This window comes from Selaginella moellendorffii, unplaced genomic scaffold (assembly GCF_000143415.4).
Source record: "Selaginella moellendorffii unplaced genomic scaffold, v1.0 SELMOscaffold_10, whole genome shotgun sequence".
NCBI lineage: Eukaryota > Viridiplantae > Streptophyta > Lycopodiopsida > Selaginellales > Selaginellaceae > Selaginella > Selaginella moellendorffii.
This window is the reverse complement of record NW_003314271.1, coordinates 943,585-969,264: the sequence shown is the minus strand read 5'-3', so window position 1 is coordinate 969,264 and position 25,680 is coordinate 943,585. Positions and strand designations below refer to the sequence as shown.

Sequence of the window (25,680 nt, the reverse complement as noted above, 5' to 3'; positions counted from 1 at the left end):
GAGAGTATAGCTAAACTTTATACTCACAAATATAAATTTTTTATGCTTCATTTTTCTCAATTACACATATTACTTTTGTAGTGAATAAAACTCTAGATGATATGATTTACAATATCCCAAAATTAATTTCCATACAAAAAACAAATAGAGACTCTAGCATTCCTCAATATCTACTTGATGAACAGAGAGAAAAAACTGTCAAAAGTATTTGAGAACATGATAAAGAGGGTTATCTATATCACGCAATTTGTGAGTAGGGTATTGGGATATTTAATATCAAAAAATGGGGCTCTCAGGGAGAGTTGTGGTTCTCAACTTTTCAGGAGGGCGTGAATTTGCAAGGAAATGTGGTAGATTGTAAACTAATTTGAGAAATGATTTATAAAGGTTCAAATATAAAGGGCACTGTTTTTTCCAATTGGTAGGCTATTTGGGGGTTAAACTTCTTTGGGTTTAAATAGTATTGGGTTGAGTGACCTTATGAGAAGTTCAAATTTAATGATGATGTAGTGATGATGGAGATGAGGATAAAGAAGCTCTGAATCAAACTCATATTCCACCATTTGATAACCAAGATCAAGCTCTAATTTCACTACCAAACAATCATAAGATGGTAGCTTTTTTATTCATATGACTCTTCTATAGGTTTGTCTTGTTTTCCCAATAACACATCGAGGCATTATGGGTGTCTTCATTGGCTTCTATAGTAAATTGCTGACATCTTTCACAAAAGAAGACATGAACATAGAAATACAACACTAGTTCGACCATTAGTGTTGAAAGATATAAAAGCCCTTGCAAATTTCATTCTCTTCAACTTTCCAAATAGTCTTCAAATATTGATAGGAAAGTCAAGGACTAGAAACTTTCTCACACTCGACCACATGTGTGATATATTCTTCTTGTTATAAACATTTTTACTCGAAGTTAACTATGTCATTTTTATCTTACTAAACGACCCCAACTGGATGTATGAGCTTATGATGTATGTAGCAAAAGTTTATTTCAAGTCATTTTCCTTCGAATGCACCATGGATCCTATTAGCATCGATATTAGGGGCATTCAAAGTAAGCCTAAAAAGATGAGTAGGTATTTCATATTTTATCTAATTTCTAAACTTTCTCATTTTCCAAGTTATGATGTGGACTGTCGCGAAAGTGACTTCAGGTATTAAAAGTTATCTATCGGCTAGTTTTTTTGGATATTCTTTCTTTATTGCCACGACGGCAAGCAGTATTGCTAAACCTTTTTTTTCAGTCTTCGCCTAAGCTAATTAAGAAACTAGTCTTTACGTATGCACTTGACCAGATGAGCATCAGGATGGAATTCCTAAGTGCTATTAGTCAAACATACTTGACTTGGTTAGAGAAACTCATTCATTGACTTGCACTTACTAATGTTGGGAACCCTCGTAAAATTTTTCTTAGTCTCTCAATATTTGCCAAATGATAATTTACCGTGTCTGCCAAACACCCTCACTATCATATGCCTTCTGTTAGTACCATTTGGTTCCAAATGCTATTTATAGAAAGTGTCTAGATCTACTTATTTGGCATATCTACGGAATGTAAAGATTATTCTAACCACAATAGTGTTGGTCTCGTATTCATATTTACAATCTAGAGACATTCCATATTTAATAAGTTTCAAGTTAGTTCTAGAGACTAACTCCTAGTACTAAGGGTAGTTAAAGTTGAAAGCCCAAAGCATATGTTCCTCAAGGAGGGGGGGCTATCAAAGTTTCCAAATATATAGTAGGGATAGTGGGTAAGTCAGGCATGGCCGACTAACTTAAGGCATAATTTAACTCTTATTTGCATGCGTATCTTTGTTCTGCATCCAACTTAATGAGTGAAAGAACTGGAGTATGGTGTGATTTTTGAACATTCAGCCCAAAAAGTGAAGAGACAGGAGTATGGAGTGATGTAGAAACAGTCTTAGAGCATTCAACATTCTAATACCAAGACTAGCATGCAAAACGGACCCAAATAAAGTTTGACACTATTTCAATATACCAGTGGTCTAACATAAAGATATGGGTATTTACTAATTAACATGGTATGGAACTTGGACTTAGACCCAGCTGCAAGTTTGGGAGTTTAGCTCCGTATCTTCATTCAGTGGCCCAATGAGTGGCCTTAAAACTCGAGTTCCACTTTGCTGTCCATTGGATATGTGATATATGGCATATGGCATATGGAGGGTTTAGATTCCACTTTGTGGTTATCCTATGGTAAATCACCATAAAATAAAGGGTGAAAACCACGTGTGTTACATGGACATATCATGCCTTTTACAAAAACATGCATAACGAGTTTCGTGATAGTAAGTATGTATGATAATTCTATTAACATCATAAGGAATATCACAAATGATTTTTTATGTATGCAAAAGCATTGTCTTTCAAGTGTGAATTTAGTGTATAAGTTTGCAAAAAAAAAAAAACTTTTGGAACTTGACAATAGAATGTAGTAGGGGGATGCTAGTAATGGTTAAAGTTTGTGGGAGTTACTTTATAATAGACATAATATTGGTTCTGGGATCAAGTGTAATGTGTTTAATTTAAAATCAAATATATGACTAATGCTCTCTAAATGTATACGCATTGGTAAGTTATTCATTAGAGAGGGGTTGTTTTTTTCAAGAGATCTTAAAGGAGCTCCCTTTGTAACCTTCAACATTGATTGTTACTGGAGATTTTAATTTTATCAAAGAAAAATAAAACATTTTTATTTGTCACCAAATTTATGTCATAATAATGAGAAACTAAATATTTCTATAGAGTATAAAGACTTCTTGGATCACTGTTTTGTTAACAATATTAATCCTTAAAGATGTGGAATCAAGAAGCCTACATTATCAAAAAAACACTTTGAAAACACATACACTATTTATTGTATAAAAGAAAGCTAGGAAGTTAACAAATTCATGGTTAAAATAACCAGTGAGCTCCATGAAAAAAACATAGACTAAGTGAAGGAGAAGATCTAATAAAATATAAGTCATTAAAAGGGATATAAAAGCTATCAAAATATTGATCAAGCAACAATTAAAAAGTTCTACATTTTAAACCTAACTATCAAAAATAAAGGAGTAATTGTTTACTTTAGAAGCAGAAAAAATGGAGGCATTAATTAAATTTAGATATTTAAAAAGGTTTATTAGTGAAAACTTGTTCTATAAGGAATTTTACAAGTCAATACATCTCTTTTATGGATGATTATGATATGATGCACATAAGCCTCCAAAAAATGCATAAGATAATGAAATATTATTAATAGCTATTTAAAACAAACCCTTGAATTAAAAACATTAGGATTGGATTGGGGCAGAGTTATTACACATATGGAATAATATGATAGCAATTGGAAGATGGCCACATTGAGCAATTGTTAAGATTATATCACTTATACACAAACATGGTGATACAACTCTTATCAGGAGGCTAGAAATGGCACAACATTGACAATTTTTAACCTTAATAATCAATATTTATAAATTGAATTAAGTTTAGTTATAATTTATATTGCTTAACTTCCTTTTGTGTTTCCTTTTCATCATTTTCTTGTAATCAAACTCTATTGAGATTTATTTTTTATCATAAATGGTGCAAGGGGATTGCCATTAGCAATAACCTTATCTTAATTATAGTTATTACATGGATTTACAAGATCAAGTTTTTTATATCAAAACTGATAAATAAGTATATATATTTTTAAAAAGGATGCAAACAAGAAGTATATTACAAAATTTAGAAAATATTGTTGTTCTTCATGTTACCATTATTTTATATTAAACTAAAAATTTAACTTATAATTTTTTAAAATAATATAAAACTAAAGTATTTTATTACTTTCATTTTGAATAAATATATTTAAAATTTTTAAATTTTCTTTTATCATCTACATATCAGAAATATTTCGAAATAAATATTTAGATAAATATGTAAAAGGTTGTATGCTTGACGGTAGATTAGCATCAATCCTACTCAACACCTGATACTTAAACTCAAGATGGCAAAACTTAAAAAACAATTTACAGATAAGAGATGACTTTATCACTATTTTATGCTTTAGTGAAATTTCCTGCAATCTTTGCAACTTAGGTTCAACTTAAATTTCAGCAGATTGACCTAGGTCATGGATTGCATGCCTCACTCTTGCTCTTCATTACAAATGTAGTTCTTCAACCACAAAAAACCTGAGCGATTCTCCAGGTTTGTTGTAAAACCACCTGAATTCTATGTTCTCTTCCTTGGCAGTGCTGGAGTTATTCCACTGCATATCCAGCCGACACGAAGCTATCTCGACCTGGAGCACATCTCCATGGCGGTTCCCTTCATGACCTATGCACTAACATCATCCAAAGAATGTCTACCCTCTTATAACACTCTCCCGTACGTTTCGTATTTGGCGACTGACTGGGGAAAGCACGTCCCAAGTGCGCAGATACTAAGAGATTCAGTGTTGATGGAGTGCACTCTCAAGGGGCGAATGAGTCTCAATCCCAAGTGATTGGAGGTCCAAAGTCAAAGATTCTGAGGTAGCATCCATGTTCAAGCTTCGAGGCAATGGTATGAAAGAAAGACAATAAGCACAGAAAGGCATCACACATGAATTTCTCGTGTCTCATCCATCCTTGAAGCAGCCCGTCATAGGCAGTCGATTGACAAGCCGAAAGGACCAAGCGACTTGGCCAACTGTCGACGAGAACCAACCGCCATGAAACTTTCCAACGCCAGAGAGACCAAGCGCTTTGGCCATCCCCAGTGAAAGATTGTTAACGACAGGCCACAACTAGACGAACGAGACCACGGAACAAGAAAACATAGAAAGCAGTTCAAATGTAACAGTTATGACAGAAAGCAAGGAAATGCAGATTAACATTCTCAGCGATTTGAGACAAAGAATGCACCTCAGAACTGTGACGATCGGAAACCTCAAGAGACAGGGGAGAGAGAGGCATTACGTACCACAGGATCGTGCCCCTCAACAAGCTGTCTCCGCATCGCGAATGGGACAGAACTTATCCCAGGAGACAGTGTCCTGCTCCCGAATCAGGTTCGGGCCTGTGAGTAACAAAATAGTTCTCGCAAAGACACTCACAGCATTAAAAGAATAGAAACGAAACGTGAACTGTACCAGTCAAAAGAAATACCGTTTGAGATCAACTCCATTGATTGGCTTCGGTGGTTTCCTGCCCGTCAACTCTGCTAGCCAATACGAATTAGTGCCAGCACGAGAAAGTACCTGATAAGGACCAATCCAAGAAGGCTGGAACTTGGCAAAGTGATGCACAGCCGTATCAAGTCGCCACACAAGACGAATTTACGAATATAAGACTGAAAGCGCTGGTTAAACTGCCGCAGCGATTCTGGTGGTTGTTGTCCAATGAGATCAAGCTCGTCCTTGCTCTCCAGAACTTCAAACCTCGTCACAAAAAGTTTGGTCAGTGAGTCGAGAAGTCAAGAAAGAAAGACTTAAACAGGATGATAGCCACTGTGTGCGCATGCAAGGCTCTCAAATTCTGCCCAAGAACTGCTGTCCCAGCCATGGTTTTGGGTTTTCTCAGTCCAGGACATCACACCCTCCCCCCAGGGACATCCTGGATGCATGCGAAGCAGAATTTCCTCTCTTCCTACCAAGAAGGACACGACCCCAAATCACGAACGATCCCCACATCATAACCCATACCTCCCAACCTTGAGCTCGTTCCCGGCGGTAGCAGAAAAGCGACCAGGTGATGCGCCAAATGCCTCTTTTCTTGAAAATGGGGTACAAAAGGAATGCCTACCCTAAACTCTTTCTCTCTCTAGTCCAGATCACCCCGTACACTCCTTCGTACGTTCTAGAAAGCCAACCAGTCCATAGTTGTGGGAACACTGCGGTTTAGCTGGTACCTCCGTTTGCTGATGGTAGCAACTGCCATTTCCTATGCTGTTCTTGGGAGTAAAGCTCGATACACTATTAGTACCAAACACGATGATAGCTGATCAATCCAAGGAAACTCTCCATCAACATCACTTCGAATTATAGTTAGCGAAGAGATAGCGGATTATGTCAAGAGACTCTGCCATTTGTATGCCGGTGTTGGGATCAACCAGATATGGAACCTGTTCTTGACAATGATAATGAAGGGAAAAATAGATCAAAAGGTTACCTGTGTTGAACCCGAAATTTGCTTGAGCTTGGAGCAATTAAGTGACCCTTTGCCCATGTTCCAGAGGATGTAAGGAAGTTCCAGCTCGCACAGGGCTTCTCTTACGAGCCTTGCAAACTACCAAAAAACTTTTAGAATTCTTTGAAAACACAGCGCTTTATCTGGTTGTTCTCGTTTGAGTAGAGCTCAAGGAGCTTCTGTGGAGGATCTGGCAATGCTCCATTCCACAATGACATGCCTCGCCCTGCTCGTATTATCGTCGGAACCCAGCCAGTGACTAAAGGTGCTGGAACACATTATGATGAAATACCGAAGAGTTTACACTTCAGTAAAACTTGTTACCTTTCTAAAATCCCGAATGTTGGCCTTCTTCTCTCACCATATTCCTGGAACAAGTAGTTGACAATATCGGCTGCCAGAGGCATTCATGCAAGCTGATTGTGATGAAAAGAAAAATTACTCACAGCTCTCATCCATTGACACGCCGGTGTTTGGATCCAAGAGAAATGGAAACCTGTCATATTCGATGAGAATCTGTTGCAGACAAGAGTGTATCACTTACTGCTCTTTGCCTCCAGACGCTTTCACAAACGCACGATGGACTCGAGATCCTTTTGGGCACGGATACACCTACACAAAGATTGAAAAAGTTTCCATCTGCAACTTCCACGAGACACTACCTCGGCAGAAAGATCGAGCTCTGTCAATGCTTCTCTCACTCGTCTACAGAAGGGACAGGCCTCTATATACAAAAAAGAAAAATCAACAAACAACTGCAATACAAGAGTTTAAGCTTACCGAATTCGTAGAGCTTGAAGAGCTCAAGTTGAAGGTACGATCTGTGTCTTGACGTTCTCTCCCAAGGCGGCCTTGCCAAGCTTCCAATTCCCCAAGACAGAAGATGTTTGATGGCAGAAAAAAAAGATAATTACATACCCATATACCTGTTTTTGATAGTAGCAGAGACACTGGGCTCTTTCCTCGTACATGGAGGGGATATAAAAGGCCTGGTGCTGCCCTCTGAACAACTACAACTCCTGGGAACTCAAGTCGTGACACAAGAGTTGTAGGATGGGGCATTTGCAGATGATATTGCACTTTTCCTGCTCGCCACCCCAAGGAACCTGGACGCAGCAAGGTCCAAGCTCAAGATCTTCAACATGGCAGCGGGAGTAGCTATAAACTGGAACAAGTTAGTAGGAGTGAACTGGGGAAAGCCAGGCATCGAGGCTTGGGGACAAGAGATAGGATATTAGTGGCAAAGACACTCGGTACCTCAGCATCCAGGTTGGGGTCCAGTACAGTGTGGCCACACAGGATGATACACTACTCAGGAGGATCTAGACTGCAGTTCAGAAATGAACACTGAGGAAACTTGGGCTCCCAGCTTGGATCGTAGTAGTCAAGGGCATGATCCTCCCTAACATCTGGTACCACCTCTCGATTTGGCCGGTGTTGGAAACTACATTGTAGAAGGTGCGATAGATGGTGCGAACCTACGTATGGCGTGGAGCATTGGTTACAGGGCAAACCATGGCCAAGGTGGCATGGCAGTCTACAGCGAGGCTGTGCATCCTAGGAGGGCTCGGGATCATTGACCCCAGCGACATGGCGAAGGTGTTGAGGTACAAGATTTTTCTTATGGGACTGCAACAGGGGAGACAGCCGTGGTGACTCATGTTCTAGCAGAGCCTCCTAGCGATACACCCCAAACACAATGCAGCCAAACCCTGGGAGGAGGACCCATGGTGGCTCTTTGTAAAAGGACCAACTCAAGTAGTGAAAGGGGGCAACTTCATCCAGAGCCTTCACCGACTGTGGAAAGCCTTTCCGCTGGAGCAAGTACCACCGACCAGGGCCGAGGAGTGGCTTAACCAGTCTCTGTTTTTCAATGCACTGTTCAAAGTGGGAGGTGTGACACTGGGACAAGAGACTCACCACACAATCTGGAGAAAAATGCATGCAAATGGCTTTTGGACCATGAAACAACTGGCGGGAATGATCGACAGGGATTGGTGGTGAACAGCAAGAAGGACTCAAGTTTTTGGACCTTGGAAGCGATGCAACATCCTGCTAGACGTTCTGCGACTCCTCCAGGTGGTGAACGACACGAAAGCAGGGACGAAGTGGCCGAGAAGATGCCTTAAAGCAGGGGACTTTGTGGCAATTCAGTAGCAAACATAGTGGGAGGAGCACGATGCAGTGCGACATCCATTGGGGAAGTGGACTCAATCATTCACTACACCTACACCAGCATGGGAAGAAGGGGATGTCGAGGTGTGGTTCGTCACTGCACCAGAGCACAACATAGGATGGCCTTTTTGCGTCACAAGAGGAGATATGCTCCTCCCAACGGCTGAGAGACAAGTGATGCCAGACGTCACGAACAATGAGGTATGTGGGAGGATTCGTGTGCTTAGGCAGTCACCCAAGAGGCTAGACGTGGTGGAATCAGAAGACTTGCTAGAGGGTGATGGACCACTGATATGGTGGTGACAGCAGCTGCTTGAAGATCTGGACTGGGACCCTGCCACATGGTGACGAGGGATGGGAAGCTTTTTCTCCTGTGCGGTCAAGGAAGCGTGGAATGGACTACTGACATCATGGGAGGAGGCAAGAGAGGAGATTCCAAAGCTATGGCAAAAGTGGATAGCACAGGGGGTTGACACGGAGCAAGTGGTGGACAACACAATTCACTTTTAGAAGCTGCCCATGCAGGAAAAAAGTGAAAGTCACCTCCTGGTTGGTAGCGAATAATGGTCTCTCAGTTGGACAGCAATTCCAGGATGACGTGAGTTGCACGTGCAAGGAGTGTGGTGAAATTGAGACAGTCAAGCATGCATTGTGGGAGTGCGACACTACAAAGGAGGTGTGGTGCCAGATCATTAAGGTAGGGAAAGAGCTAGGCATTACACAGGATTTTGAGGCCCACAGTGGGGATGTGCTCCACTGGTTTGAGGGAGCGAGGGGTCCTGCTTAGGGCCCAGCCCTGCAACACATCAGGTGCAAAGGACGACACGGTTGGGGGATTCAGGTCCACTAGGACATGACTGGGGTGGAGATAGGAGTCCCCGTGTGGGAGGCACTTGGCCATGCTTGATGGGTGGTATGGCGTGTGATGAGAGTCCAAGCCCTTTGGGAAGCACGTAACTGGGTGCACTTTGACGGGACATAGGTCAAAGTATCACAGGTACTAGCAGAATGGTGGAGACTTACATTGGGGGCAGTACGACTTCACCATGCTATCCTCCAAGACAGGGGGAAGCTTGAGAGGCTCGAGGAGTGGCAAAAAGCATGGCTACCATGTTTCGGTGAAGGAGACCACAATAAGGTTCATTGGAGATGGCACCCCCCGGAGTCAATCTTGCAGTCAACACAAAGGGGGGACTTAGATCTGGATGCGATACAATGGAGGCAACAGTAGCCGCTTGTACTGTAGGCTTAGTCTCACTTTAGATGAAGGAGATCTCCACTAGATAGCATGACCTTTGGGCAGCATGCCTGGTTTTTGTATTAATCCCTACAGGACATTGGGGAATGTATATACACGTTTCACTGAATGGTATTAACACAAAGTGTATGATAGCAAGGGTGTTTGGTAAACACGGTAAACTATCATCTGACAAATATTGAGGGACCAAGCTTAATATCATAGGGGTTTCCCAACACTAGTAAGTGCAAGTCAATGAATGAGTTTCTTTAACTAAGTCAAATATATTTTACTAATAGCACTTAGGAATTCTGTCCTGATGCTCATCTAGTCAAGTGCATATGCAAAGACCAATTTCCTAACTACCTTAGGCGGAGATTAAAAAAAAGGGTCCAACAATATTGACCTCTTGCTATCATGGTAGTAAGGAAAGAACATCCACAAGGATTAACTAACAGGTAACTTTTGATACCTAAAGTCATATTTGCAACAGTTCACATCATAACTTGGAAAATGAGAAAGTTTAGAAATTAAATAAAAATATGAAATACTTACTCACTTACTTTGAATGCCCTTAATATTGATGTTAATAGGATCCATGATGCATTTGGAGGAGAATGACTTGAAATAAACTTTTGCTACACACATCATAAGCTCATACATCCAGTTGGGGTCATTTAGTAAGATAAAAATTATATAGCCAACTTCGTATAGAAATGTTTATGACAAGAAGAATATATCACACAAGTGGTTAGGTGTGAGAAAGTTTCTAGTCCTCAACTTTCCCATCAATATTTGAAAACTATTTGGAAAGTTGAAGAGAATGAAGTTTGCAATGGTTTTTATACCTTTTAGCACTAATGGTCAAACTAGTGTTGTATTTCCATGTTCATGTCGTCTTTTGTGAAAGATATCAGCAATTTACTATAGGAGCCAATGAAGACACCCACAATGCCTTGATATGTTATCAGTTATAGAAGAGTTATATGAATAAGAAACCCTACTATCATATAATCATTTGGTAGTGAAATTAGAGCTTGATCCTGGTTATCAGGTGGTGGAATATGAGTTTGATTTGGAATTTCCTTATCCTCATCTCCATTGTCACTTGCATCGTCATTGAATTGAATTTGAACTTCCCATGAGGTCACTTAGCCCAGTACTATTCAAACCTAAAGACATTTAACTCCAAATAACCCAAGACCTTTAATCAATTGGAAAAAAGGGTGCACTTTTATTCATGGGTTTTCCCTTTATATTTGAACCTTTATAGATTATTTCTCAAGTCATTCTCTTTAATTGCTTACAATCCACCACACTTCCTTGTAAATTCACACTTTCATGAGAAATTGAGAACTACAACTTTCCCCAAGAGCCCCACTCTTTGATATTAAATATCCCAAGACCCTGCTCACAATTTGCATGATATAGATAACCCTGCTTATCATGTTCTCAAATACTTATGACAGCCTTTTTTCTCTGTTCATCAAGTAGACATTGGGGAACTTTAGAGTCTCTATCTGTTATTTGTATGGAAATCAATTTTGTGATATTGTAAATCATATCATCTAAAGTTTTGTTCACTACAAAAGCAATATGTGTAATTGAGAAAAATGAAGCACATAATAAGAAATTTATATTTATGAGTATAAAGTTTAGCTATACTCTTTAGCTACTCCTTTGGCCTATGATTGTTTGTAATGCATACTAGTGTCTTCAACTTTGAAGACTTTACATATTGAATTTTATACTCAATTTATAAAAACTCAGCCAAGAGCTCTTCCCAACTCTTCTCCATATACACAAGTTCATATACATCTTGCTTGACCTTTACTAAAGGATAGAAACAAAAAAAATATAAATAATCCCTTATAAAGTGAAGGAAAGACATACCTTATAGCACATCATAAACATAAAATTGATTGGGTTGTTGAACTAGATTATACCATCATTTTGAGTCTATAAATATTGCAAGATCATCACAATAATATTGTCAGATATCATCCTCACTCAACTTTACCAAAAACTATAGTTCTTTGATGTCATGAACAAAGTTCTACTTTTGGACAAAAAATTATCTAAGTCTACATTCAAACATGACAAAGCAAGTGAAAGTGGAGTTGAAGGCAAAATTTTAACAAACTTATATATTGATCTTTTGGCAGGCTAAGACATGTCTATTGACATCCAAAAGAAGCTGCACAATTATGGTTACTGTCAATAATTTGGAATATTATCCCTGCAAGCTATCAAGTCTTAAGATGGCTAATAAGCATGTTATTGAATTCAAAAGACATCCTTTTCCAAATAGGATCTTTGCATTTCATGATCTCAAGTGTGACGGTAACAATTTCTATTATTCCTAGCTTGCAAAAAGCATATTACTACCCTTGGTGACCTAAAGCTCCTTTTAAAAGTGTTTGAATTAGTATTTGGATATTCAACAATAATCAGGTGCTAAAAGATTAATATTTGTGTCTACAAATATAGATATATTCAACTTGAAACAATACAAAATAGTGTTAGAAAAATATTTATTGATATGATATATTTGAATGGAATGTAGATCAGATTTAGTTTTAAAACTTACAAATATCTAATTCAAAAACTAAAATTTTTTATTTATTAGTTTATTAAGTTATATGTTAACTTAAATATAAATTACTTATTTATTTGGTTAATATAAACTGAGGATTTTTGTTTTGTGCCTTGTAGAATTGCCTAATATGTGTTTACATATTAAACTGTATTTTACACCACTTACTGAATTTTAAATGTATTTTATAAAATATAGAAGATAAACAATAATGCTAAAATTTAATTTAACTCAATGAATTTTAGAGTTAAATGAAATTAGGTGGGAAACTTATAACTATTTTTAAGTTATAGTTTATACAACTTGAGTTTAGAAGTTGATACAAATGGAAAAATTTAATACAAAAATAATATATTGTCCTGATCTCGTTTTGTCCAATCTTTAGCATCAATAAATATTCAGGTTAATTGTTCATCAATTTTTAATTTATAACTTAGTGATTGTGAGTAATATATTTACAAACTTTTTTGGTTAAATAATGATCAACCCTAAAATGGTTGATGATATGCTAGTCTACTTGCATAAAGTAGCATTGTAGTAGTTTCGATTTTCTTTCAGCCCTTTCACCATTTTGCTTGTAATCAAATTCTATTATAATTGATTTTTTGTCATAAATGATGCAGATTTGGACTCTTGCTCTTCATTACAAATATAGTTCCTCAACCACAAAAAGATTCTCCAGGCTTCAACTGCTGGAGTCATTCCACTGCATATCCAGCCGACACAAAGCTATCTCGACTTCCACTGCATATCCAGCCGACACGAAGCTATCTCGACCTGGAGCACATCTCCATGGCGGTTCCCTTCATGACCTCTGCACTAACATCATCCAAAGAATGTCTACCCTAAACTCTCTTATAACACTCTCCCGTACGTTTTCGGATTGTACCAGTTTGGCAACTCACTGGGGAAAGCACGTCCCAAGTGCACAGATACTAAGAGATTCAGTGTTGATGGTGTGCAACTCTCAAGGGGCGAATGAGTCCCAAATCTCTCCCAATCCCCCTCCCCGGGTTAGACTGGACTTAAGGTTCGGCTACACTCCCCGCAGGCATAAGCAGCCAAGCACACCAAGCCTCCAGATTCCTAACACCCCTTGGTACCACAAGACTTGATCATGGGACCCTTTAAATCCCAAGCCTTGGGTGCAGCACTTGCTTCGGGACGTTGGGGTGAAACACTGTGGCCTAACGGCTCGGTATGGGTATCTCTACCCCCCACTTCCATCCCGAAGGGAAGGCCCAAGCCCCTAGGAAGGGCGAGGACCAATGAGCCACAAGGTACTCAAGTGGGGCACCACTCCACATGAGCCAGGAGCACCGCAATCAGTTTCCCTTTCGAGATGATTGAAGGTCCAAAGTCAAAGATTCTGAGGTAGCATCGATGTTCAAGCTCCGAGGCAATGGTATGAAAGAAAGACAATAAGCACAGAAAGGCATCACACAAATTTTCCCGTGTCTCATCCATCCTTGAAGCAGCCCGTCATAGGCAGTCGATTGACAAGCCGAAAGGACCAAGCGACTTGGCCAACTGTCAACGAGAACCAACCGCCATGAAACTTTCCAACGCCAGAGAGACCAAGCGCTTTGGCCATCCCCAGTGAAAGATTGTTAACGACAGGCCACAACTAGACGAACGAGACCACGGAACAAGAAAACATAGAAAGCAGTTCAAATGTAACAGTTATGACAGAAAGCAAGGAAATGCAGATTAACATTCTCAGCGATTTGAGACAAAGAATGCACCTCAGAACTGTGACGATCGGAAACCTCAAGAGACAGGGGAGAGAGAAGCATTACGTACCACAGGATCGTGCCCCTCAACAAGCTGTCTCCGCATCGCGAATGGGACAGAACTTATCCCAGGAGACAGTGTCCTGCTCCCGAATCAGGTTCGGGCCTGTGAGTAACAAAACAGTTCTCGCAAAGACACTCACAGCATTAAAAGAATAGAAACGAAACGTGAACTGTACCAGTCAAAAGAAATACCGTTTGAGATCAACTCCATTGATTGGCTTCGGTGGTTTCCTGCCCGTCAACTCTGCTAGCCAATACGAATTAGTGCCAGCACGAGAAAGTACCTGATAAGGACCAATCCAAGAAGGCTGGAACTTGGCAAAGTGATGCACAGCCGTATCAAGTCGCCACACAGGACGAATTTACGAATATAAGACTGAAAGCGCTGGTTAAACTGCCGCAGCGGTTCTGGTGGTTGTTGTCCAATGAGATCAAGCTCGTCCTTGCTCTCCAGAACTTCAAACCTCGTCACAAAAAGTTTGGTCAGTGAGTCGAGAAGTCAAGAAAGAAAGACCTAACACTTTCCTTTCATCAATGTGTCCAGGGATGATAGCCACTGTGTGCGCATCCAAAGCTCTCGAATTCTGCCCAAGCACTGCTGTCCCAGCCATCGTTTTGGGTTTTCTCAGTCCAGGACATCACACCCTCCCCCCAGGGCACTTCGTGACATCCTGGATGCATGCGAAGCAGAATTTCCTCTCTTCCTACCAAGAAGGACACGACCCCAAATCACGAACGATCCCCACATCATGACCCATACCTCCCAACCTTGAGCTCGTTCCCGGCGGTAGCAGAAAAGCGACCAGGTGATGCACCAAATGCCTCATTTCTTGAAAATGGGGTACAAAAGGAATGCCTGCCCTAAACTCTTTCTCTCTCTAGTACACTCCTTCGTACGTTCTAGAAAGCCAACCAGTCCATAGTTGTGGGAACACTGCTGTTTAGCTGGTACCTCCGTTTGCTGATGGTAGCAACTGCCATTTCCTACGCTGTTCTTGGGAGTAAAGCTCGATACACTATTAGTACCAAACACGATGATAGCTGATCAATCCAAGGAAACTCTGCATCAACATCACTTCGAATTATAGTTAGCGAAGAGATAGCGGATTATGTCAAGAGACTCTGCCATTTGTATGCCGGTGTTGGGATCAACCAGATATGGAACCTGTTCTTGACAATGATAATGAAGGGAAAAAATAGATCAAAAGGTTACCTGTGTTGAACCCGAGATTTGCTTGAGCTTGGAGCAATTAAGTGACCCTTTGCCCGTGTTCCAGAGGATGTAAGGAAGTTCCAGCTCGCACAGGGCTTCTCTTACGAGCCTTGCAAACTACCAAAAAACTTTTAGAATTCTTTGAAAACACAGCGCTTTACCTGGTTGTTCTCGTATGAGTAGAGCTCAAGGAGCTTCTGTGGAGGATCTGGCAATGCTCCATTCCACAGTGACATGCCTCGCCCTGCTCGTATTATCGTCGGAACCCAGCCAGTGACTAAAGTGCTGGAACACACTATGATGAAATACCGAAGAGTTTACACTTCAGTAAAACTTGTTACCTTTCTAAAATCCCGAATGTTGGCCTTCTTCTCTCACCATATTCCTGGAACAAGTAGTTGACAATATCGGCTGCGAGAGGCATTGATGCAAGCTGATTGTGATGAAAAGAAAAATTACTCACAGCTCTCGTACATTGACACGCCGGTGTTTGGATCCAAGAGAAATGGAAACCTGTCATATTCGATGAGAATCTGTTACAGACAAGAGTGTATCACTTACTGCTCTTTGCCTCCAGACGCTTTCACAAACGCACGATGGACTCGAGATCCTTTTGGGCACGGATACACCTACACAAAGATTGAAAAAGTTTCCATCTGCAACCTCCGCGAGACACTACCTCGGCAGAAAGATCGAGCTCTGTCAATGCTTCTCTCACTCGTCTACAGAAGGGACAGGCCTCTATATACAAACAAGAAAAATGAACAGGCGAGCAAAAAATGCGAGAGTTTAAGCTTTACCGAATTCGTAGAGCTTGAAGAGCTCAAGTGGTTGCTTCGTCCGTGAAGATACAATCTGCGTGTTGACGTTCTTTCCCCAAGGCAGCCTTGCCAAGCTTGCAATTCCGGACGTCGCAGACTACATAAATCAATCCTTGTTTGAAAGTCGAAAAGAAGAAAAACTTCCACACCTCGAGCAAACCATTCCGTGGTGCCGATGGATCGCCACTCTAGACAGAAGACGTTTGATGGCAGAAAAAAGATAATTACATACCCCAATGAGCTTGAGTAGCGGACAAAGGAAGCTGAGAAGACTAGATTGCTGTTGTGAGGACTGCGAGGATGCCTTGCATCTCAATCTCAATTTCTTTCGTCTGCTAGAAACCTGGGCAGTAAGGATACCGTGCTCTTTGGAAAAATGCCTCAACTGGGTACTGTGATTATCACTCCAGCAAGGGCGGAGCCCAGCGATGCTCGCCATACAAAGAGTAAGCCAATGGTAGTGTTATACAACAGGTAAAAATCTGTAGTAATGTAAAAGCTGTAATGGAACTTACTACAGGAACTCGGCCTCTTCGGGGTCCCCTTCTCCATCTTCTGCTTCATTCTCTTCGTCCTCTTCAAGTGCATCAGGATCCACTCCCTTCATTTGTTTTTCCAAACGTTCCAAGCCTTTTCTTGCTGCTTCGTTTTGCGGATTGATGCTGCAAAAATTCGACACAATTATTACTTGAAACGCAAGGATGACATGTTACCTCAGAGCAGCCTGATAATGTGATAGAGATTCTCCCAGCTTGTTTGTGAGCGCCAGTATCTGTGCCAGCTTCGTGTGCAAAGCATCATCTGCCCAGTTCTGCAGGTAACGTTGCAAAAGTAGTGTAGCTTCTTCATTGCGGGACTCCATTCTGTGTAAGTCTGCCAACGCAAGCACAGCACCAAGATACCCCGGCTCTAGGCGCAATGCAGACTCGTAAAACTTGCGAGCCTGGAAATTAAAAACCATGGCATGTAAAAAATCTTGGAACTTTGCTGCTTTACCTTTTCTCGACCTTCCGGAACATGTGCATAAACATCACCTACGAGGGTGAGAGCCTTGGCAGAATGAGGCATAGCTTTCATGGCTTCGCGGGCAGCACAGAGAGCTTCTTTGTTCTTCGATAACGCAAGGTATGATCTAACAAGACCTTCAACACAAGAAGTGAATACACGAAGCTCTGCGGTTTTTCATACCTTGATAGGATCGGAGATCTGGTTTTAAAGATTGAGCTTTTCTAAAAGCCATCACAGCAGCTTCAGAGTGGTTCAAAGATAAAGATAGATTCCCCTTCAAAAAAGGATCAGAAAAGATTATTTTCAACGAAATATGGGTACCTTCAGAAGATACGCCGGTGTATGACGGTCAGCAACACGTATACTCTGAAAGCGAACACGGATTAATCAATATGATACCTGAAGAATAGCGGTCACCTTATCAGCATAACTAAGAGCGCGAACTCTGTCATCACGTGTTTCCCAATAAACAGCAGATGAGACCCATACTTCCGGCCTTCCGGCATCAACATTGAGCAGGTCATAAACTAGACGGTTCATTTCGGCAGTATCACCTCTCATTCTAAGCAGCATCGCATACTCGTCCATATCTGTCAAGTTACAGGGATCTACTTGCCGTGACTGGAACATAAACTTCGTACGCATTAATCGACGTAATAGAAAACAGAAAAGGTCTCACCTTCTCAAAGCTGTGAACTGCTTCATCGCCTCTCCCCAAAGCTCCTTCAACCTGCCAGAATGTGAGCATTTAACCGAAATATGAACTTTTCCTATCGGTTAACAGAAAACTCTCATAAGCGATTACCTTCCCTGTCTCTAGTAAAACATGTAGGTTATTTGGAAAACGTTGTGCGAGCTGGTTTAAATTCTCTAAAGCTCCTACAGGAAACTGAAATTAACTACAAGAACATAGAAATTATAGATACCTTTGTAGTCCAAAGATGCAATCCCGCAATGAACCTCAGTAAGTTTCTGAAGGAAACATATATCAGACTCCGAACAGTACCTGTTTCATTATACCTGTAGTAAGCGTGAAGACTCGTGACCATCAGAGGGTGCTCGAGCAACCTTGCTAGGAGTCTGCATATAAAATAAAAAATAAGTTCCAAAATGTAAGTACTTCTCATACCTGAGGAAAAAGAAGCTGAATATCTTTCGCAGGTATTCCAAGCTCAGCCAGTGCTATAATGGCCTCCAAGACGTATGGGCATTGCCTGTCAGAAAACAGATAAAGAGCAAACAGATAGTACTTGAGAAACTACCTTAGACACTCTCGATATGAAGCGACCGCCGCTCGGTCGTAGCCCGTAACACGGTAGAGCTTTGCTAGCGTGAGATTTATACGCAGCGTCCTGGCTTTTGATGGTATGGCTTCCATCTGCAATCACTGGGATAAGATGGTGCGTTGGATTTATTCTGTCTCTTGTAGATGTTTGGCAAGACGAACCTCTGTAAGAGCCGAGCGAGTGTCGCGCAAGCCCATATGACAGAGAGCTATTTTGTACTTCACCTGGAGACACAGACAAGAGAAACGAGAGTGATGCCTGGAACGTAGAAAATCGAAGCATACCTCATTGTCATTGATAGTACCACAATAACTTGAGTTTGCGGACGATGGTCGACTTCCTGTCGAAGAAAGAGTGCTTCTCGTGACAGCCGTGTTTGGTTTCAACGTTACTCTACATTGTTGTAATGCTTGCCGATAAAAGTTCTGAAAAGCAGGAAACAAAAACAAACCAGATCAAGCATGGAACAAAAGAAAAAACGCTACTTACAAGAGCCCTTTTGTACTCTCTTCTTCCATACAAAGCATCGGCAAACAACACCTAGACCGACAGAAAGATTTCACAAAAGCGATCACTCCCGCAAAGAAACTCCATACCATATTCTCGGCGCGAACGGTAGGAGCCAGATCGTTGTTGGACGCGGCCGCGCACAGAAGAAACGAGCCCTGCAATGCCGCCATTCACTCCAAAATCACACGAATAGATCCAAGAAAGCTCTACCAAAATCTCTGCAGAGTCGTGCAAGCCTTGATCGAGCAAGAATCCCATCTGCTCGCGCAGGATCTCCATCATCCTCGTGCCCGCGGCAACGATCGATCCAAGAAAACCCTAAACCCTGGAAATTTATTTGTCTCTCGGAAATGCGCCTCTCTCTCTTTCACTCTTCCACGAACGAAAAATATAAAAGCGAAGAACCCTACTGCTGTGATGGCGGCTACTGGGGTTTTACGTGATGGCGCTTCTCAAGCTCCAGCCCGGGAGCATCCAGATCTCTTCGTTTCTCTCCTCGTCTTCGCAGCGATCGCAGCACAGGGTTGTAATCTCCAGCCGGCGCAAGCAATGCGGCGTCGTGACGATGGCGCTGAGCGAGAATGGGCCGACTGTGGCTGTCGTTGGCGTGACTGGCGCCGTCGGCCAGGAATTTCTTAGTGTTCTTGACGATCGCGATTTTCCGTATGGCAAGCTTAAGCTCCTGGCTAGCAAGAGATCCGCCGGCAAACACATGACGTTCCAGGTGTGTGAAACTCTTTCTTTCACTCGTGGATCGATCGTGATTCTTTTTACTTTTCTAGGACCGGGACTATGTCGTGGAGGAACTCACGGATGAATCCTTCAATGGTGTCGACATTGCTCTCTTCAGTGCTGGTGGATCTATCAGGTAACGTTGGTTTGAGAAACTTAACGCTAGAGAAGGAAAAATCTAACTCTCTCAAGCTTTGCAGCAAGGAATTTGGACCAGTTGCGGTCGACAAAGGTGTGATTGTTGTCGACAATAGCTCCGCGTTTCGAATGGTGGATGGTGTTCCTCTTGTCATTCCTGAGGCAAGTGTTCGTGTTAGTTCTCTTTGGTTGCGTTTTTCAATGCTGATTTGTAGAGAAAATGCAGGTAAATCCAGATGCCATGGCACACATAAGATTGAGCAACAAAAAGGGAGCTCTCATTGCCAACCCAAACTGTTCCACGATAATCTGCCTCATGGCTGTCACACCTCTTCATCGTCACGCTAAGGTGATTTAAGAATGTGTTCCTGCTGCTTCCAAGCTTTAGTAACACTGGATGTTTGTAGGTAAAGCGCATGGTCGTGAGCACTTACCAAGCTGCGAGTGGAGCTGGTGCCGCTGCCATGGCGGAGCTTGAGCAGCAAACGCGTGAGGTCCTGGAAGGAAAAGAGCCTACGTGCAAAATTTTCAACCAGCAGGTGGTTTTTCCAAATAATATGGTTTTTAGGAATGGCTAACGTTTGTCTCTCACAGTACGCTTTCAACCTCTTCTCCCACAACTCGTCCGTCAAGGAAAATGGCTACAACGAGGAAGAGCTTAAGCTTGTGAAAGAAACGCGAAAAATCTGGGTACTTTATTTTCCTTGGCTATTTCTTGTAGTTTGACGTATGGTGTCTCAGGATGACGATGAAGTCCGTGTCACAGCTACTTGTGTTCGTGTCCCCGTGATGAGAGCCCACGCCGAAAGCATTAATCTACAATTCGAAAAGCCAGTGGACGAGGTAGACTTGCTATTCACGATCGCTTATCTTGATCTTGAAACGAAGTAACAGGAGACTGCGAGACAAATATTGTCCAGCGCAAATGGAGTTACAGTGATTGACGACAGGGATGCGAACTCCTTTCCAACCCCACTAAAGGTACTGAGTTCTACACTTGATTCGATTTAGACTTTTCACTTTCTTGAACCCCAGGTGTCGAGCACGGATGATGTTGCTGTGGGAAGGATACGGCGCGATCTCTCTCAAGATGGCCACCACGGGTGAGCACAATTTTTTTTTCCCGTTTGCACTGTGGATTTCAGCCAGGAAAACGCTCGCATTTTCTATCAGGCTAGACATATTCGTGTGCGGCGATCAAATACGCAAAGGAGCAGCTCTCAACGCCGTGCAAATCGCCGAAAAGCTCTGGTGATGGTGGGAGCTCACGAAGAACAGGCAAAAAAAAAAAAAATATTCATCAGAAAGGAAGATTTTTTTTATTTGTTTCTCTTTCACTTCCATTCTCAATGCAAGACTTTAGACCCATGCCACCAATCTCTGGACGAGACGGAAAAAGGCAGCGTCCACGCGGCCGAGGAGATCCCTCCACAAATTCCACGAGTAGATCTCTCCAAAGAAGGGGATGGCTTGAAGCAGAGGCGATCGCTGGAAGAAATCTCGCTGCACCTTGATGCGTTTGAGCTCCCTTCCATCCTGCAAGAAGAACAAGAAGAAAATATTTCCAACACTCTCGAGAAAACGAAGAATCCAATACCTCGTCCTGGAACTTCTCCAGCTCGAGCATCGTGAAGAACTCGAGATCCACGGGCGTGCCAAGGCGGATCCATGGGCGAATGCGCACCGTCATGCGCACCGCCACCACCTCCTGAGCGGCGTCGTAGGCGACGGTGTGGAACTTGACGCCCTGGTAGTTGAACATGGTCTCGGCGAACTGGTACATGGACGAGAGATCCTCCAGGCCGCGCGTGTTGATGTAAATGTGGTAGAACTCGCAATCCGGGGCGAAGTAGCGGTGGAGGATTTGGCGCTGCTGCGCGAGCGATGGCCGCCCGACGAGCCCCTCGATCACCTTCGGCACTTCCTTTGCTGGATTCTCCATCGCCACTCTCTCTCTCTCTCACACACACACACCCCTCTCTCTCTCTCTCTCTCTCTCTCTGAGAATTTGCCAGATAGCATGGAAAAAAACGAAAAAGGAAAAAGGTCGTTAATGATATTTAATTATTTTTTTATGTAAAGATCAGAGTGGCGCAGCGGAAGCGTGGTGGGCCCATAACCCACAGGTCGGAGGATCGAAACCTCTCTCTGATAAATCTAACTGACCCTTTTTAAACCCTAAAATAAAGACCACCTTTTACTAACATGGCCCCGGTTGAGATTGACAGGGATCTTGCGGGCGAGTCTCTAGTGCTGGTGCCGAGCTCAGGTGAATTGCAAGCGTGGGTGCCTCACAAACAAGAGTTGAGGCCTGTCAGGATCGAGGAGGGTTTCGAAATCATGGCCACATGTACGTGGAGAATTTTGATTTGAAGCAGGGGCTTGTTGGGAGCCCCTTGACTGGGATTTGGGCACCCATCCCTTGGCATCCTGGCTACAACTGGTACAAGGATGGGACGGTTCGGTTCTGGTTGTATGTTTATCTGATTGCGGACGCTCCAGAGGCTGGGGAGTTTACGCTCCTGGTTGACAAGTTTATGTACACTTCAAAGAGCAAGGTCTGGGTTCAGAGCTGCAACGTGGAGAGGGAGATGGATTCATGCGACCGCGTGGAGCGTATAGAAAAAGGGGGCTGGGAAGCCGCGTACCATGTAGACAACCGTGTTGCAACTCCGCTGGGAGATGTATACGACTTTGCAGAAGATAAGCTGTATCAACACCCCGGTTTCACAAAGCCTGAGGGAATCACGTATGAGAATTGGGGTTTTCCCAATGGCATTTGCCGGTGCTTCAAAGGCTTCCACAATGAGCTCATGCTCCTGGTTGTGTATTCTGGGGACTATGCTGTACCGCTTGTGGATGATCAGGTTGAGATTTACCGGTGGGACAATCAAAGGTATCGGAAATCCGGATAATTACGTGGGATCCATGTATCCTGCTCATGCCAAAGGGTGCAAGTACATGGCTATCCTTATGGACCAGGCAATCCTTGCATTTGACCAGGTTAGCTTCCAGTGGTATAGAATGGATGTGAGCGAGGAAGACAGCGGCCAGTTTCTGTATTGCTTGGCTCCATCTACTTCTTATTAAGTTTGTTAATATTATTTTGCTAGATTAGAGGAATGTAACCAACAACTTTGCAAGGCACCTCAATTATAAACATGAGATTACCCCTGAAAACATCTCAACCAAAAACCTGCTTCAAAATATTAAATGGATAGTTGAACATGGTCTCGATGTAAATGTTGTAGAACTTGCAACCCAGGGCGAAGTAGCGGTGGAGGATTTGGCGCTGCTGTGCAAGTGATGGCCGCCGACAAGGCCCTTGATCATCAGCGGCACTTCATTTGCTAGATCATCCATCGCACTCTCTCTAACGTGACCCACGGGTCGGAGGATCGAAACCTCCTCACCACCTTCTTTGACTTTCGTTTACCGGTATGTATGTAAAACAACGATTCGCAGTTATTAAGAATATTCTAGAGAATCCAAAACAAAAACTTTGTGCTTATAAATTATAAACATATGCTCCACCCACGAGCGACAGCAAGAGCAAGTGCACGACATGGGCTGTGCGGCTACGAGTGTGAGTGTTGGGCGGTTCAGTGGCTGTGGCTCGCCAACATCGCAAGTATAGCGTAGCCAGGTAAACTGAGAATCCATCCAATGTAGCTCTTGGAACGTGAGCGGCCAATTTACGCATTCTTTCTTGTCTTTGCATGGCAGACGATCTTGATTGTTGCATTCGCCAGCACCGGGAGGGGCGAGGCAAACGTGGGGAGATCCGAGCTCAAAGCATTCATCATACTGTGGCATTGATCGCACATACGGTGCAAAGGTCGTTATCAACATTGTGACTCCGAAAGAGCTGGCTAAGCTGCAAGAGTTTCTGGAGGAGCTCCACTCTTGCACCACGCCTGTATCTGATAACTGTGAAAGGCAGTTTCACCAGTATCGGAGAGACTTCTGATGAACAGGAAAAGTAGGAAGGTGCTCTGACATGGCCTGCTGACGTTCAGCTTGCAAGCAAAGTTACTAGCAAAATAGAATGGTCTGCTGTTTGGAAAGTTCACTACTAATGTTTTGTGGGCTCTGTAGTCACAAATTTGGAAACTTACATCGTCTAAAACCGGAAGAAAGCTACATCTGTCCCTGAGTTGAATGTCCAAAATCTCTGTCATGCTGAATAAGCTGGCCTGGAAATGCAACACTGGTAATAAGATGGGGTGTTTCAGGATTCTCTTACATGTCGGTCACCACAACCTGCAAGAAAAACAGTAAGACAGATCGAATCTGGCAGCAGAAGTCCGAAGACTTCGAGACATCTTGTTAGTAAATGTGTACTTCCGAATTGTTTTGTCGCTGTGCTACCCGAATACCATCAATGATGGGGGCATGGCTCAAGCATCATTTGTGTTCATCAAGGCAGCCGAAAGTCCGTGGGGCACAGTGCATTGCAAAGAACGGAAGCTCTAGCCGCTAAACGGACTCCACCAACCTAAAATATGACACAGCAGCTCGATCCATCCAGATGTCTGCGTTTTTCATCGGGAGCGCGATGGCGGCTCCTGCTTCTCTGCACAGAGCCTGCAGCGATGATGCAGTCTTCACCGATTGCTTCACTAGTCGCCAGATTCTGCAAGCTTGGGGGATTTGGGTGCGCAGATGTATGGTTCCTGTCGTGAGTATTTGTACTAAGTACATAAGCGGTATGTCAAATAAGATCGATCGATTTTTGCTAAGAATGTGCTCTGCGTTTGTGCTTGCAGCTAATATTAGGAACACTCCGTTTGTTCTCAGGAGCCTGGAGCTGCTGCGGTATTTTGGCATGACCAAGGGGTGCTTGTTATCACGGGATCCACTGTTCAAAACCTTCGAATGTCCACACTACATGACTGGTATCCTCGCCTAACGTTAAGCAGCACGAGTGGATGATACGTGGTCTAGACATTGTGTTGGCGACCCAAGAGGAAGCTTGTGAGTTTGCGTTATCAGGCCTAATGTTTGGCTGCACCTTTGCTGCGCTGGTCATATACACATTCCGTCCGCTCCCGTTTCTTTGAGAATTATCCAATCCGTGTCTAGAATTCGTTTCTCTTCGATGCAGCTTGAGGATGTCTTGTTCACTTTCTTTCATGTCACTGAGGTCCCCTGCCTTCCACGCAAAGTTATAAAGCCACGAAGAGTTCACGGCCTGGTTAAGCCACCAGCCCGCATGGACGGTGAGTTTCTTGCCGTCTTACACGAGCATCTGTCTGAGCTGCGTTATAAACCCGTTCTAATCTTTCAAGTGTTTTTGCAGAAGCTGCAGCTTGTCCTGGATTGAGTGATATTATCTTCTGAACCGTGATGGTTGTGTTCGAGGATTCGAGTGTTGTGATGTTCTGGTTGGGACACCCAGCTCCTTCCTGAGCATGGAGGTGGGAGACGTGCGCCGGGTGCTCGTTGTGGAGGTTGAGAAGCTGCCTGCTCATAAGGTATGGTCATGCCAACTTTAAATTTCAGCTCTCTCGCCGTGTTTTAAATCCACTTTGCTTTTCGCAGGTGAAGGCTGTTCTGTATCGGCATCAGGATGCAATTATTTCTGTGCACTCTCCTCCTGTACCTGCAGGCTGCAAGCGGATAGAGCCGGCGAGGGTGACGCTGGAAGGTGTGTGCCAGCTCCACCAGGTGGCGATCGACGAGGAGGAAAAGGTGGAGCATATTGGAAGCAGCTATTTCGAAGTTACAAGAGGCTGGTGGTGTTCTCAGATGAGCGACACAAGGTGGGAGAGGCGCTTAGCCTTGGTGGTGTTAAAGTTCGGGTAACTGGCCACTGGCAGGAGATGGATCAGGAAATGGTACAGGAGCTGGAAAGGGACCACCTCCACCACATTGGGCTTCTGGTCACGAACAGATACTTCCACCGCACGCCTGTGCTGATCAACCTTGAGAGAGTTAACTAACAAGTTTCACCATCCGCTCGGGGTTCAGGCCGAAGTCCACCGCGC

The 25,680-nt window shown here is 43.0% G+C and overlaps 4 protein-coding genes, 3 long non-coding RNA genes and 1 other non-coding gene across 10 annotated transcripts; 2 read left to right on the top strand and 6 right to left on the bottom strand.

The window, feature by feature from the left end:
- Nucleotides 1-4,302: 4,302 nt before the first annotated feature.
- LOC112345756 lies at nt 4,303-5,778 on the bottom strand. Of its 2 annotated transcripts, none has more exons than XR_002992139.1 (2): nt 5,695-5,778; nt 4,303-5,638 (listed from the first exon to the last, which is right to left on the bottom strand). It is a non-coding gene; the product is annotated as an uncharacterized LOC112345756 (long non-coding RNA). The 2 variants fall into 2 exon arrangements; XR_002992140.1 differs by having other exon boundaries at nt 5,703-5,778.
- A 219-nt stretch (nt 5,779-5,997) lies between these two features.
- LOC112345758 lies at nt 5,998-6,224 on the bottom strand. Its single transcript, XR_002992143.1, has 2 exons — nt 6,161-6,224; nt 5,998-6,113 (listed from the first exon to the last, which is right to left on the bottom strand). It is a non-coding gene; the product is annotated as an uncharacterized LOC112345758 (long non-coding RNA).
- A 410-nt stretch (nt 6,225-6,634) lies between these two features.
- LOC9631283 lies at nt 6,635-6,987 on the bottom strand. Its single transcript, XR_002992141.1, has 4 exons — nt 6,959-6,987; nt 6,841-6,902; nt 6,723-6,790; nt 6,635-6,674 (listed from the first exon to the last, which is right to left on the bottom strand). It is a non-coding gene; the product is annotated as an uncharacterized LOC9631283 (long non-coding RNA).
- Nucleotides 6,988-14,103: 7,116 nt separating this feature from the next.
- On the bottom strand, nt 14,104-16,476 carry LOC112345755. 2 transcript variants are annotated; one of them, XM_024673080.1, is made up of 11 exons: nt 16,249-16,476; nt 16,166-16,204; nt 15,996-16,113; nt 15,875-15,936; nt 15,757-15,824; nt 15,659-15,708; nt 15,537-15,606; nt 15,357-15,480; nt 15,196-15,312; nt 14,743-15,147; nt 14,104-14,686 (listed from the first exon to the last, which is right to left on the bottom strand). In XM_024673080.1, exons 1-10 carry the CDS (start codon nt 16,453-16,455, stop codon nt 15,055-15,057), a joined length of 948 nt encoding a protein of 315 aa, XP_024528848.1. In that variant the 5' UTR covers nt 16,456-16,476; the 3' UTR covers nt 14,104-14,686; nt 14,743-15,054. The 2 variants fall into 2 exon arrangements, with proteins under 2 accessions (XP_024528848.1, XP_024528849.1); XM_024673081.1 differs by having other exon boundaries at nt 14,751-15,147.
- On the bottom strand, nt 16,464-19,204 carry LOC9650111 (anaphase-promoting complex subunit 7). The gene is made up of 17 exons (XM_024673079.1): nt 19,031-19,204; nt 18,907-18,975; nt 18,800-18,850; nt 18,595-18,735; nt 18,472-18,534; nt 18,287-18,402; nt 18,154-18,238; nt 18,045-18,104; nt 17,951-17,996; nt 17,830-17,903; nt 17,704-17,754; nt 17,442-17,645; nt 17,346-17,390; nt 17,205-17,298; nt 17,013-17,158; nt 16,730-16,959; nt 16,464-16,678 (listed from the first exon to the last, which is right to left on the bottom strand). Exons 1-17 carry the CDS (start codon nt 19,100-19,102, stop codon nt 16,531-16,533), a joined length of 1,695 nt encoding a protein of 564 aa, XP_024528847.1. The 5' UTR covers nt 19,103-19,204; the 3' UTR covers nt 16,464-16,530.
- Nucleotides 19,205-19,251: 47 nt separating this feature from the next.
- Nucleotides 19,252-21,058, top strand: LOC9631282 (aspartate-semialdehyde dehydrogenase). The gene is made up of 10 exons (XM_024673485.1): nt 19,252-19,544; nt 19,603-19,688; nt 19,753-19,852; nt 19,917-20,039; nt 20,098-20,229; nt 20,285-20,380; nt 20,432-20,533; nt 20,585-20,671; nt 20,726-20,793; nt 20,864-21,058. The coding sequence occupies exons 1-10, from the start codon at nt 19,263-19,265 to the stop codon at nt 20,943-20,945; spliced, it is 1,158 nt and encodes a 385-aa protein (XP_024529253.1). The 5' UTR covers nt 19,252-19,262; the 3' UTR covers nt 20,946-21,058.
- LOC9650110 lies at nt 20,987-21,684 on the bottom strand. The gene is made up of 2 exons (XM_002968091.2): nt 21,288-21,684; nt 20,987-21,226 (listed from the first exon to the last, which is right to left on the bottom strand). Exons 1-2 carry the CDS (start codon nt 21,630-21,632, stop codon nt 21,050-21,052), a joined length of 522 nt encoding a protein of 173 aa, XP_002968137.1. The 5' UTR covers nt 21,633-21,684; the 3' UTR covers nt 20,987-21,049.
- Nucleotides 21,685-21,772: 88 nt separating this feature from the next.
- On the top strand, nt 21,773-21,844 carry TRNAM-CAU. The gene has a single exon. It is a non-coding gene; the product is annotated as a tRNA-Met (tRNA).
- Nucleotides 21,845-25,680: the final 3,836 nt, after the last annotated feature.

Coding starts and splice junctions, on each gene's coding strand:
- LOC112345755 (XM_024673080.1), bottom strand. CDS start 16,455: ATGGCGAGCATCGCTGGGCTCCGCCCTTGCTGGAGTGATAATCACAGT. Junction 15,937..15,995: donor CTTCAAGCTCTACGAATTCG/GTAAAGCTTAAA, acceptor GTTTGTATATAG/AGGCCTGTCCCTTCTGTAGA. Junction 15,481..15,536: donor ACATTCGGGATTTTAGAAAG/GTAACAAGTTTT, acceptor AGTGTGTTCCAG/CACTTTAGTCACTGGCTGGG.
- LOC9650111 (XM_024673079.1), bottom strand. CDS start 19,102: ATGATGGAGATCCTGCGCGAGCAGATGGGATTCTTGCTCGATCAAGGC. Junction 17,159..17,204: donor AGATCTCCGATCCTATCAAG/GTATGAAAAACC, acceptor CTTGTGTTGAAG/GTCTTGTTAGATCATACCTT. Junction 16,960..17,012: donor TTCCGGAAGGTCGAGAAAAG/GTAAAGCAGCAA, acceptor TTTAATTTCCAG/GCTCGCAAGTTTTACGAGTC.
- LOC9631282 (XM_024673485.1), top strand. CDS start 19,263: ATGGCGCTTCTCAAGCTCCAGCCCGGGAGCATCCAGATCTCTTCGTTT. Junction 19,545..19,602: donor GCAAACACATGACGTTCCAG/GTGTGTGAAACT, acceptor TTACTTTTCTAG/GACCGGGACTATGTCGTGGA. Junction 20,794..20,863: donor TCTCAAGATGGCCACCACGG/GTGAGCACAATT, acceptor ATTTTCTATCAG/GCTAGACATATTCGTGTGCG.
- LOC9650110 (XM_002968091.2), bottom strand. CDS start 21,632: ATGGAGAATCCAGCAAAGGAAGTGCCGAAGGTGATCGAGGGGCTCGTC. Junction 21,227..21,287: donor TGGAGAAGTTCCAGGACGAG/GTATTGGATTCT, acceptor TTCTTCTTGCAG/GATGGAAGGGAGCTCAAACG.